This window comes from Microcaecilia unicolor, chromosome 10, assembly GCF_901765095.1.
Source record: "Microcaecilia unicolor chromosome 10, aMicUni1.1, whole genome shotgun sequence".
NCBI classification, from domain to species: domain Eukaryota; kingdom Metazoa; phylum Chordata; class Amphibia; order Gymnophiona; family Siphonopidae; genus Microcaecilia; species Microcaecilia unicolor.
Genome location: NC_044040.1, coordinates 57693851 through 57706996, shown reverse-complemented (window position 1 = coordinate 57706996; position 13146 = coordinate 57693851). Strand labels below are relative to the sequence as shown.

At 39.8% G+C, this 13146-nt stretch overlaps 1 protein-coding gene across 3 annotated transcripts in view; it reads left to right on the top strand.

Annotated features, from left to right (window-relative positions):
• FOXP2 (forkhead box P2) overlaps positions 1-13146 on the top strand; it is a 997693-nt gene that overhangs the window by 931606 nt on the left and 52941 nt on the right. For all 3 annotated transcript variants that reach the window (XM_030215772.1, XM_030215771.1, XM_030215773.1), the window contains exon 18: positions 1462-1625. In XM_030215772.1, coding sequence (XP_030071632.1) covers positions 1462-1625 — 164 coding nt within the window. The remainder of the gene's footprint in view (positions 1-1461; positions 1626-13146) is intronic.

The window sequence follows — 13146 nt, the reverse complement described above, 5'->3', positions numbered from 1 at the left end:
TTTTACTAAGTAACGGTAAGCACTAGCGCGTGCTTTCCGCATTTTAAGAGGGCTTATCGAGGGATATGCTGAGGTGCTCTGTGGTAAGTTCCGAATGTGCATAGGCAAGCCACACACTAAAAAAATATTTTTTCAATTTTTTCTGGGAGAGGGCATGTCTGGAAGCGAAGAGGGGACGTTTCTGTGCTAATCAATTAGAGTATCTACATAGCTACATGCTAACAGATTAGTGCATGAGCCCTTACCACTACAAAATCAGAGGTGGTAAGAGCTCTCACCCTCATATTTGCTAATGACTGCACACTAGTGGCAACATTAGCATGTGGCCATTAATTCAGAAAATAGAAAATTCGAAAAAATGGGCTTAGCATATGGGCACGACTTGCGTAATGGTGTGCTAAGGCCACAGCTTTGTAATATGGTAATTAGTAGGTGTGTGCAGGCCTAATGTTTATGTTTAGTTTCCTGTGTTATTTTAGGGATTTTCATTTCATTCACTTTTGATTTTTAGCTTCTTTTTTTTTCCATTTTGGGGGCAACGTCATCAGTAGTGCACACACTGTAGTTTTTTTTAATAGTGTGCCTATTGATAAATAGTGTGCATTATTGAGCAGAAGTGCTCACTATTTGACCAACAGTGCACACTATTGACAAAGGGAAAAATGAAATGTGTTTTTCTTTCATTTTAGGCTCAAAATGAGAAAGGAAATGTCATTTCAAACGAATGCACATCCCTGGCCATTAACAAACAAGCTACATTAGCTACATTAAGCACCTAATGCATTTTAATAAATAAGCCCTTAAATATTACTCATTTTTGTTTCATATATGTATATTTTCCTTTTTATTTGCTCTTGCATGGTGCTGAGAAAGCATTGCACCTCGTGTATACCTGTTTGGTCATTTTATAAGTTCCTTAGAGGTTTGTCAACCACAAGAGTTGCATTACCTAGTACTGTAAAAGGTGCTGGTTCTAATTCTTGTTCCTTTTGATGCAGAGTAGCAAGAAGGACACCCTGTGGCAAAATCTGGAACACTCAATTCTGCTACAAACATGAGATTGATTGAAGTTTTTAACATATATTTGGACATGCATTAATATAAATTTCAGCTTCTAAAATGATTTGAAATAGTTACATGAGAGACCCATAATAAAATCTTTAATGTCTATTCACAGTACAGATCTTTGACATATAAGAGATGAATTCTAAGTCGTTTTGCATTCTGAAGTTAAGTTCTAGTCAGTCAAATAAATAAATAAACTGTGGTTGTATAACTTCATAGTATAAGAGTTTCATGCAGACAGTTGGCTGTTGTTCTTCAGTAAAACATGCATGCAGTCATGGACTACATTATGCATTCAATTCAATAAAAGAGCCATGAACCAAGAATTGTATATAAATATGTTTTCATGAAATTGATTTGAATGATACCTCTGTTTATTTGTGCTTGCTTCCCTAGGCCGCTCTGGCAGAAAGCAGTTTACCTTTGCTTAGTAACCCAGGATTGATAAACAATACATCCAGTGGTTTATTGCAAGCAGTCCATGAAGACCTTAATGGTTCACTGGATCACATTGACAGCAATGGGAACAGCAGTCCAGGCTGCTCTCCTCGGCCCCACATGTAAGTGTGTTTATGAGAATGCTATTAGATATCACTATACTAATGTGAACCATGGAAGCCTTCTAGTAGCAGTCTGCGTTCAATATGTTTTGTTTCCATCAAGTTTATTTAAAAAAAAAAATCAAAACAAACAGAGAAACTTTCCAGAAAAAGGGTATTTCTGAAAGGCTAAACAAAAAATGGTGGCAGAGGAATTAGAAGTGTGTGTTGATATTTTCAATTGGGTTCTAATTTTAAGAAACCACTCATTTTAGGTTTATTTGGTTCTGTAATAAGATTCTACCCTATTACAAAATTCATGATTTTGTATCCTACTAAAGAATATTACTAGGCTTGAATTCTATTTTTCACCAACCTTTTGTAATATATATAAGTGCATGCCTTTTTTTTAGTAATTTGTAACATTTAAATTAAAAAGTCTACAAAGTGGTTATGATCCTACACTGTGGTAGAGATATTGCCCATCTTCATAATCCATAAAATGCAAATCTTAACTATTACCCACAGTTTGCATAGAAGCTAGTAAAGTGTAACTTTTTGCCCATCTTATAAATCAGTTTAATTGCATATTCAACTTTAATTACTGGTGTGTCTATATTGGTAAGGTTTATATGTTATATTTTATGCAAGTCTACAATTCCTATTAATATTTAGCAGCTAACTATATCATTAATTACTCTAAAATCTTTCCCTTACCATTTTTAATGGAGCTGAGGAAGTAGAAATATTAAAAATTGATGTATTGTGGATTCATAAATGTGAAAGGAGCTTTTAAATGCATTGCTTTTTATTAGTGGGGTCAAATGTATCCATTTTTTTGTTTACTAAATAGTAAAATATGAACCTCACAGATATTGTTTCTCAGTTTCTTTTGTGATGAATACAATTTAATAGTGAGTATTGGATGGAATTTCTCTTTATGGCTTCTTAGGGGCCATTTTACTAAGTTGATTAGGGAAGGGAAGGGAAATGGGACTTGATACACTGCCTTTCTGAGGTTTTTGCAACTACATTCAAAGCGGTTTACATATATTCAGGTACTTATTTTGTACCAGGGGCAATGGAGGGTTAAGTGACTTGCCCAGAGTCACAAGGAGCTGCAGTGGGAATTGAACTCAATTCCCCAGGATCAAAGTCCACAGAACTGCACTAACCACTAGATTACTCCTCCACTCCGCATCTATGTGTGTCCTAAGCATGTCAGTTTTGAACTACCACCCAGCTACCGTGTGGCCCAGGTGGTAATTTCATTTTTTTATGTGCGACTACTAAGCGCACCAGAAATTTTCCGGTGTGCGACGCTTACCGGGCAGTAATCAGCATTGTATGCGCATAGACCATTACCACTCGGTTAATGCGTGACATCTTACCGCTAGGTCAGTGGGTGGTGGTAAGGTCTCAGGCCCACAATGGATGCGTGCTAATTTTTATTTAGCTGCACATCCATTTTCGGCCAAAAACAAAGGCCTTTTTTGCAGGTGCGCTGAAAAATGGACCTGCACACATCCAATACACATGTCTACACCAGCACAGGCCATTTTTCGGTGCAGCTTAGTAAAAGGACCCCTTAGTGTTTTCTAATTATGTGTAATATTACTACTGTACATGTACATATATAGTTATAGCCTATCCAGACTGCCCAAGTAACAAGTGACTCTACTAGGCAGCACCTTTAATGAGGAGGAATGACAAGAAGGGAAGGGTTGAACTAGCAGTGAAGCTTAATTCTGCTTTGTCTGTTTCAATCTCATTCCCTCCCCTTTGTTTCTTAGATGGGATAGAGAAAGGGAGGTGAGAGGAAATGACAGAAAGAAAGGGATTTGATTACAAAGCAGAGTAGTAGTGCTTTCCACTGTGCTATCTATCTCATCCTCATCATCTGCACACTGGAGCAGGAAACAGAAGGTTCTCAGATACCAGAACCTTCTATTCTTCATGCATGCCACATAATGGGGCCTCTGCTGTACATGTATATATGTGTATGTACATATGTGAATAAAGAAAGAGAGAAATAGATATGTATAAATATATACGACCCACGTTTTTTCATGTCTTTGATCATATATTATATTTAATTTTTATACTGTAAATGTAAGATGCTGGTAGCAAAATAAGAACATGTAATTTTCTCTAATGAAAAGCCACTATAATAAAGCATACTATTGGATGTGAATAGCATCATAAATCTTTTCTAGAGCTTTCCTAGAAAACATGTGAGCATGCATGGAGGGTTCTCTTATGCTGCTGGACTTAATACTCTTTAGTTGTTTAGTCTATTGAAGAAGATTGTACCAGAAATTTCCTGACACAATTTTAGGCCTTCAACCAATTTCTTCTCCTTTGCCTTTTTGTTACTTTACAGCATTTTCAGTCAGCTATTTTTTTTTTCTTTTGGATTATCAATAGATTGATTTAGCACTTTCTTTTTGTTGTCACCAGCTCAGTTTGGTGCATAATGATAGCATTGCCTCACCAGATCCACCTTTAGTGGCAGCCTTGTTTTTTTTTTTTCTTTTCACATGTCATTTTTACTCCTGAAAAATTAATTTCAAATGTTTTAATCAACTATCTTCTAGACCAGAGATGAGCAACCTCACTCCTCAAGGGCTGCAATCCAGTTGGGATGCATATTCTTTGGGGAAATCCTGAAAACCTGACTGGGTTGCAGCCCTCGCGGACAGAGGTTTCCCACCCCTGTTCTAGACCATAGCTGAGAAGCTAACTATTTGATTCAAAAGACATCCAAAATGCTTCTAGGAAATGTTCTTCTCTGTTCATCATAGCAAATGCAATAAGACAAAGGACATAACATCTGGGCCAAAGTGTCACAGGAAATAGTTCTAGAAGCAGAAACTCGGAATCTGGTGAAAGTAAGTCTAGCTCAAAGTTAGTTTCAATGCCAACAGAGGTTCCAAGAGCCAAGCAGAGTCAAACTTTTCATTCTGAGATTAGGTCCATGAGAAGGTCCATTTAATGTGTATTTTTAATTTCTATTTTCTACTTTTAGTATAATCTTTCTCAAACAAAATTAGATAAGGCACCACATAAACTTGATGCAACAAAGGAACCCTTTTACTAAACCGCATTAAGCGCTAACACGTTCTTAATATGGGAAAAAAGATTTACTGAAAAACATATTAAAACTAACCACATTGTATTTCTTTATCTTTTATTTTATTCTTGGAGGAGGCATGTCAGGGGCATAGAATGGGCATAGAAGCACTATTCATGTAGCACACTCACATTAGCACATGCTGACTGAAAAACACAGGATTAGCACAGGGGCCCTTATCACCCCCTAAATAGGAGGTGGTAAATGCTCCTGTGTTAATGATTTTCAGTTGCCGCACGACCGGAAAATAAAAAAATTACAAATTTCCTATTTTATGGACACACTAGAAATGGGCTTTCACCCAAATTGTACATATAGAGGCATATTTTCAAAGCACTTAGCCTTCCAAAGTTCCATAGAAACCTATGGAACTTTAGAAGGCTAAGTGCTTTGAAAATATGCCTCATGGCGCCTTAAGTTGTGCGCACTAATTTGGCTGTGTGGCCAAATTGCGTGCACAACATAATTGATTAACAAGCCAATTAGCACTAATTGGCTTTAATTAGAATATATGCATACAACATTCTAGGCATATTCTGTGACATGGTGCGCATAAATTCTAATGCATACAGTTGAAAAGGGGGTGTGGAATGGACAGGTTGTGAGTGTTTAAAAAAAAAACTATGCACACTATTATGGAATACACCTGATCTGTGCCTAACTTAGGCACAAGTATTTAGGCCAGGTTTTAGGTGACCTAAATGGGTGAGTCTAAATTTTAGTTGCAAGAACGGCATGTGAGCATATTCTATAAACTACACCTAACTTTAGGTGTAGTTTATAGGATCATTCTAACTGCGTGGTTTTTCGGCACCAAGTTTTAAGGAGCCATATATAGAATTTGGCCCTTAGTGCGCAGGAAAGTCCTGCATTAGGGTGCACTGAGTGAAAGGGCCTCTGAATCAAAAATAATGAGTTCGTGAAAGAATACTGAGCTTTGAATTGGATGTATTCGTGTTTTAGGGGCCCTTTAACTAAAGTGCCTTAAGCAGTTAAAGTGCAAATTAGTGCACATTGTTAGCACGCAAGGACAGTAACTGTTAAAGCACTTGCATGACAGCACTGCTAATTCGTGTGTTATCCTATATAATAATTCTCACCACCAACGTTCTAATGAGTAACAGCCTGTGTCCATGCCCCCTTCTTGAGCTAGGCTCCGTAGCCAGGCTGACGTCACTCATGAAGATTCGCAAAGCTGTTTTCCAGCCGATCCATGCACTCCACATTTCACTTAATGCATCAATCGGCTGAAGTCACTCACAGACACACACTGCCGAGAGGTGGGTCCACACTTAACTGGTGATAACTAGAGAGCATGGGAACGGAGTATGCGCCTGTGCAGTGCTGGCTGACAGTGAAACGCCGGTACAGCTTTGCTCTCCCTCGAGTATCGTTCACTTTTATCATCGGGTGCCGGTTGGCCGTGCAGAACCCAGCCTGTACAGGAAGTCAGCAGATTGCAAGGGAAGGAAAAGGCAAGGAAGGAACAGGTACACTCCCCGAGGCCATAAAGAAAATTACTGCTCGCACATCCTCCCCGGGAGGTCAATAAATGATCTGCTTTTGCCGAACTGAACTCTTCTGGAATTGCCTCCGGAGAAGGCACGTTTGAACTCCCAGCTGTGGTGAACAGGGCACAACTAACAGCGAGAACAGAGGGGGCTGGAAGGGGGCCAGGGGAGAGGGAGGGGATGAGGGGGGACCTCAGACCAGAGAGGTGGGGGTGGAAGGGGGTCCTCAGACCATAAAGGGGGGTGGGGGCAGCCGTGAGAGATGGGGGTGGGGGCAGAAACTCACTCTGTGTCTCTCACATACACTTTCTCTGACACACTCTATCACACTCTTACCTCTCTGTCACACACACACAGTCTCACACACACAGACACTCTGTCTCTCACACACAGTCTCACACAGACACTCTGTCTCTCACACACACTCTCACACACACACACTCTGTCTCTCTCATTCTCTCTCTTACACACACACTCCCTCTTAAACATACACTCCGAGGAAAACCTTGCTAGCGCCTGTTTCATGTCTGACAGAAACGGGCCTTTTTTACTAGTATTGTATAAACCACAAGAAAAAAAGTACAAAAAAAACCCCCAAAATATAGGAGCAGTACCAAAACCAGTAGGATTACGGAAAAAAATAAACTATTTATTTTATTTGAAAATGTCAGTAGACTATAAAAGCAAAAGGCACCTTTAAACAGCTAGTATATTGAAAAGAAACTTCTTTATGTCGTTAGCAACCAAACATGTTTCGACATACAGCCTGCATCAGGGGCATACATTGTTCTTCCAGGGCATTCAGGTTCACTTTCCACTGTGGTTGGAAATCTCCACCCACTGGATAGAGGGAAGGGATTTTATTGTAGATACTTTCTGGTCCCTAACAAAATTGAGGATTCTTATCTATCCTAGGGATTTAAACCTGTATCTGAAAAAGGAAAGATTTAAGATGATTTCTGTAGAGACTGTGCTACCCAATCATAATCAGGGAGATTGACTAGAGTCTTCAGAGCACATGAAGGGTTACTTTCACATATAGATGTATTTCAAAAATTTGGAAGGGTGAATAAGAACATAACATAAGAATAGCCATACTGGGTCAGACCAATGGTCCATGTAGTCCAGTGTCCTGCTTCCAGCAGTGGCCAGTTCAGGTCACAAGAACCTGGCAGAATCCCAATTAGCAGCAACATTCCATTCTACTAATCCCAGGGCAAGCAGTGGCTTCCCTCATGTCCATCTCAATAACAAACTATGGACTTTTTCCTCCAGGAACCTGTCCAAACCTTTTTTAAACCCAGACATACTAACCACCATTACCACATCATCCAGAAACAAGTTCCAGAGCTTAACTATTTTTTGAGTGGAAAAATATTTCCTCCTATTTGTTTTTAAAGTATTTTCTTGTAATTTCATTGAGTGTCCCCTAGTCTTTTTGAAAGAGTGAAAAATCGATTCACTTTTTACCTATTCTACACCACTCAGGATTTTGTAGACCTCAATCATATCATCCCCTCAACTGTCTCTTTTCAAGCTAAACTGCCCTAATATCTTTAGCTTTTTATCATACGGGAGGAGTTCCATCCCCTTTATCATTTTGGTCACTCTTCTTTGAAACTTTTCTAATTCCGCTATGTCTGTTTTGAGATATGGCAACCAGAATTGAACGTAATACTCAATGTACTGGCACATTCAAACTTTTGGCTTTGTATCAGCGCCATACATGTTTGCCAAGTTCCTAATGGCCATTGCATCATACCTCCACTGTCTGGGAATGTGCATTGTATCCAGTCTATAAAATTGACTGAGAAAGGGCATGTCTAACACTGTGGCAGAAATATCATTACAGACTCCAGTCAGGTGTTAAAATTGTTATGCTTTATGACTACCTTTCTTTTTCATCTGTTCTTACTCAAATTCAACTATTAGCTGTTGAGCTAAACTACAGATTCAACGTAAATTAAATAGGTCCAGTGCTTCACCGAAACATGCTCAAAAACATTCAAGAAAAGTCCTTTGTTAACTTGACTCATTGGCATGGTTTGTTGTACCTCTGTCATCAGAAGACAGTAATTAGAGGTATGTAATTATCCGTTTTTCTTTAAACCAATAATGAGGGTGAGCCTTTAAGATAGTGGTCTTCCCTAATTTTTTATCGGAGCAACTTTGAATCCAAATGAGCTGAAGGAAAGCTGCAAGATGGCTTCCCATGTGGGGCCACGACACTGCTTACTAGCAAGTGACAATGGCATCTATCCCTTTGAAGCCCATTTTTAAAGCATCTCCCCTCTGTGTCCTTGTTCCTATTCTCCTCCTGTGTCCAGCAATGCCCCTCTGTGCCTCTATCCCTATGCTTCTGGTGGACAAAGAAAGAGAGATGAAATGTTAAAAGGACAAGACCCTAGAAAGAAGTTAAGAAAAAATAGAAAAGCAGAAAAGAGAACTAAAACCAGAGCAGAACTTAGGCAACAAAGGTAGACAAGCGTATTTTTTTTCTGTATTTTTTTCTGAATTTATTAATTACTAGTAAAACATGCCCGTTTCTTGCGCAAATGAAACGGGCGCTAGCACGGTTTCCTTCCGAACCTCCCTCCTCCCTACTCACCCCCTCAGCGTGCTGAAGGCACAGACTGCCATTGTTGCGGACCTTGGCATGCCACCTTCAAACTGCTGATTCATTGTGAAGCCACTGACGCCATTGCTCCGCCCTCGACGTCATCACGTTTGACGCGAGGGCGGGACCCCAACACAGTGTTTTCGGTGGCTTCACCACCATGAAGGCTTCGAACCGGAAGGAAGTGCCCGGAGGACCTGACAGTGACGTCAGTGTCCTCAGAAAGTTGAGGGTGAGTTTTATTAGTAAAACATGCCCGTTTCTTGTGCAAATGAAACGGGCGCTAGCACGGTTTCCTTCCGAACCTCCCCCCCTCCCTACTCACCCCCTCGGCGTTCTGAAGGCACTGACCGCCATTGTTGCGGACCTCGGCACGCCACCTTCAATCTGTTGATTCATTGTTTGTGAAGCCACTGCCATTGCTCCGCCCTCAACGTCATCACGTTTGACGCGAGGGCGGGGCCCTAACACAGTGTTTTCGGTGGCTTCACCACCACGAAGGCTTTGAACCGGAAGGAAGTGCCCGGAGGACCTGACAGTGACGTCAGTGTCCTCAGAACGTTGAGGGTGAGTTTTATTTAGGATAATACATCTGCTTTGCGAAGCCTGCATCTTTGATATCTTATATTTCAATTTCTGTTACTATGACAGGTTTTCTCTGTAGGTCTGAAATGAGTTTGCTTTTCCAGGGTTGTTTACTAGATTTCTGAAGGGGTTCTTCCTCATCCCCCCTCCCCCTCCACCCACACCACATCCCTAATATCTTCCGAGAGACATTTAGAAGTTTGGCGCACATCATTACAGAATACACTTAATGAGTTGTATATCTAAATTCTAATCAGTGCCAATTAATGCTCATTATTGCTTGTTAAGTACTGTTATTAGCACACCTTAGCTTGTTAAGCCAATTGAGTTGCACCCATTGTTATAGAATCTGTGCCGATTTCGACATGGATTTCTAGGCACACTATTGGGCTCATTTTTGAAAGAGAAGACGCCCATCTTTCGACACAACTCCACCCATAAGCACGCTCACTGTCAAAGTATGCGCCATAAGCAATCCATGTACTTTTACACTGGTTGTGATTTACTAAGGGGTCATTTACATGCATATGTTACCACATATGCATAGTAATATCTAAAATAAGCCCTATTTAGGTATGCAGGGGTCCTTTTATTAAGCTGCACTAGTAAATAGGCTTAGCACACCTCTTACGCAGGCCTTGCCTGCATGGTAAGCCCATTTCTAGCACGCCTATAAAAGAGGCAATTTTCTATTATATCTTTTTCTATTATTAGTGTTAGCATTAGCGTGTGGCCATCAAAAAAATTAGCACAAGAGCACTTATCAAAGCAGTAAGGACTCTCCCACATTAAGTCAGATTTATTTAGTCAGTGAACTAGCTGAATAGCATTTCAACACCCATTCTCTGCTCTTGACACATCCTCTCCCCCCCCCCCCAAAAAAAATGAATCCTGCATGTTTAGTGCATGCAGATGGCTAATCAAACATGGAACATTTGTGTTTATTTATTTATTTGGATTTTGCTCACACTTTTCTCAGTAGTAGCTCAAGGTGAGTTACATTCAGGTTGACTGGATATTTCTCTGTCCCAGGAAGCCTCACAGTCTTAAGTTTGTACCTAAGGCAATGGAGGGTTAAGTGACTTGCCCAAGATCACAAGGAACAGCAGTGGGATTTGAACTAGCCAACTGCGGATTGCAAGACTAGTGCTCTAACCACTAGGCCACTCCTCCACTCCTTCCAGCCTAAGGCCATTTTTACTGCTTAAGGCGCACGTTAGTGCCCATCACAGATTAGTAAAAGGACCCCATAGTTGTGCCTAAAAAAAATGCCTATTACTGTGTGCATAAAATTTGTTTTAAAATTAATTTGTTTGGTAACAAAGGTTTTTTAGAGATTGATTGTTACAATAAATAAACAGCCCATTCTTGGTTCAGTTACATTTAGCTCCTGATTAGCATCAGCACAATTTTGATTGTATTAGGATATCCCTATGTATAGACAGTGTCCAAGTTCCTAGGTCTGTGCTCCAACCACTTTGTAACACTGCTGTCGCTGCAAACATTGCCACTTAACATCTACAAAACACTACATATTTTTGAATAACAATTATAATATTCAGACTGCAGACTAAGAAGAGCTTAAATATTTTGAGCTTTTGCTATTTCTTCTCTGTTACCTGCCTTTGATATTGTATGGAACTTGTTAATCCTGTTTTCAGATGCTGCTATAATCCAGTCGTGAATACACATTCATTTCAGATTCACTGCTTAATTGTGTTCACATATGAGAAAACTGGAGAGCAAGTTCCACATTAATCCTGAAATATCTAATTCTATTCAGAGAGACAGTTTCAAATAGTTATTCTACAGTAGATACAAAGTACCTATTTTCCCAATCCCATGGATTTTCAAAAGAAAGCTGTGCAGGGAGTTTCCATTTGGAAATCTGATTGGAAGCCCATGCTTATTTTATAAACTATCCCCTTAATCTTTGAGCAGTTTTGCAGTGTGAAAAGAAAAAGGCTTGAGCTAGATAAGTTAATTCAGAATTGAATACTTTGGGGGTGTTTTGCAAAGGCGCACTAGTGTTTTTAGCACGGGCTAATGGTTAGCGTGTGCTAAACACTAGAGAGGCCTGCAGTGGCATTCCTAGGACAGCTGACACCCGGGGCGGATCGCCGATGCGCCCCCCCCCCCCCCCAGTGAAACGACACCCCCCCCCCGGGTACATCTTTACCTGCTGGGGGGGGGTGCTTTGCTCGTTCCATGCTCCCTCTGCCCCGGAACAGGAAGTAACCTGTTCCGGGGCAGAGGGAGCATGGAACGAGCGGCACCGACAGGCACGTGGCACCCCCCCCCCAGCGGTATTCACCCGGGGCGGACCGCACCCCCCCCTAGGAACGCCACTGGAGGCCTGCAGGAATATATGGGCATCTCTAGCTTTTAGTGTGTGCTAAAAATGCTAGTGCACCTTTGTAAAAGGACCCCTGTGTTAACTAATTCCATTGAAATTCTGGGATAATGAATGTAGAAAGGTAAGACAAACTGATAAGATTATCATTAGCTAAATAGAAAAGAAAGAAATACAGGGAAACATTTAGAGAGCAATGGAAAAAAATCAAGAAAATAATGCAGACCGCAGTTCAAGTTTTGAGTGAATAAATAATGTGGTTTTGGTTCAGTGCTAGAAATGTGGTTATAGTTTATTAAGATTTGATATACTGCTCTTCCTGCAGGCATTACAGAGTGGTTAACATTTTTTAAAAATTCCTAAGGTAGGACATAATAAAGAAAAGAACTCCAATAAATGATAGGAAAGAAACCAACTCCTGGTTTCATTAACATCCCAGATATTTATCTCACAAAACTAGGACAAGGTTTTTGTGTGTCCTGGGCAATGTTTTAAAATAGCACCATCCCACCACTCTCATGAAATATAGAGTATACAATTTTACCTCTCAAAAAAGTAGCTTATTTACAATGAACAGTAAAAGCTGAATAAAACATACACGTAGTAAAACTGGATATTCAACTGAAAATTAATTTTTAATTTAATTTGGCATTTATAATCTGCTTGATCATCAAGATTTAAGCAGAGTACAACCAACTGTAATTCTACATTTACCCCCTGTTTACAGAGCCATGCTAACTTCTGCATTGGCAGAGTGTTCATTTTGCATGTGATATAATAGATGTCTCCTGACCCGGGTTGTGATAATTGTCTTGCTTAGTAGTATGATTTCGCAGTCAGTAATTTGGTGATAGCATAGTTTTCTCTAAAATGTTATGTCATAAGATGCAGTAGTTATCAACATGGGCTACCATTAAGACATGTTACTTCAACACTATCTCATGCTATTTTAGCATAAGTCCTATTTTATGTAATAAGGCCTATTTACTGATTACTGGGGTTAACAGTAAAATAACACATATTAATGGTAGCTCATCTTGATAACCTCCTCCTAAATAAATATCATATGCTGGTGATACTACATTGCAGAAGCTGCCATCTGTTATACAGCCCATAGGAGGAAACAAATTAAAAACAAAAGTGACCTTAATACACTCATTTTCTAAAATGTTTTGTCTCTTGTCATCAAAAATGATTTCAGAGACATAAATCAAGATGAGAATATGCATAATTGCAAACTAGAGTTGCAGAACATAGAATTTGCTTTGATTTCAATTGCTCTAACAATAAATCTGAAGTACACAAACGCTAATAGACTATAAGAATTAGCATGCAGTCTTATT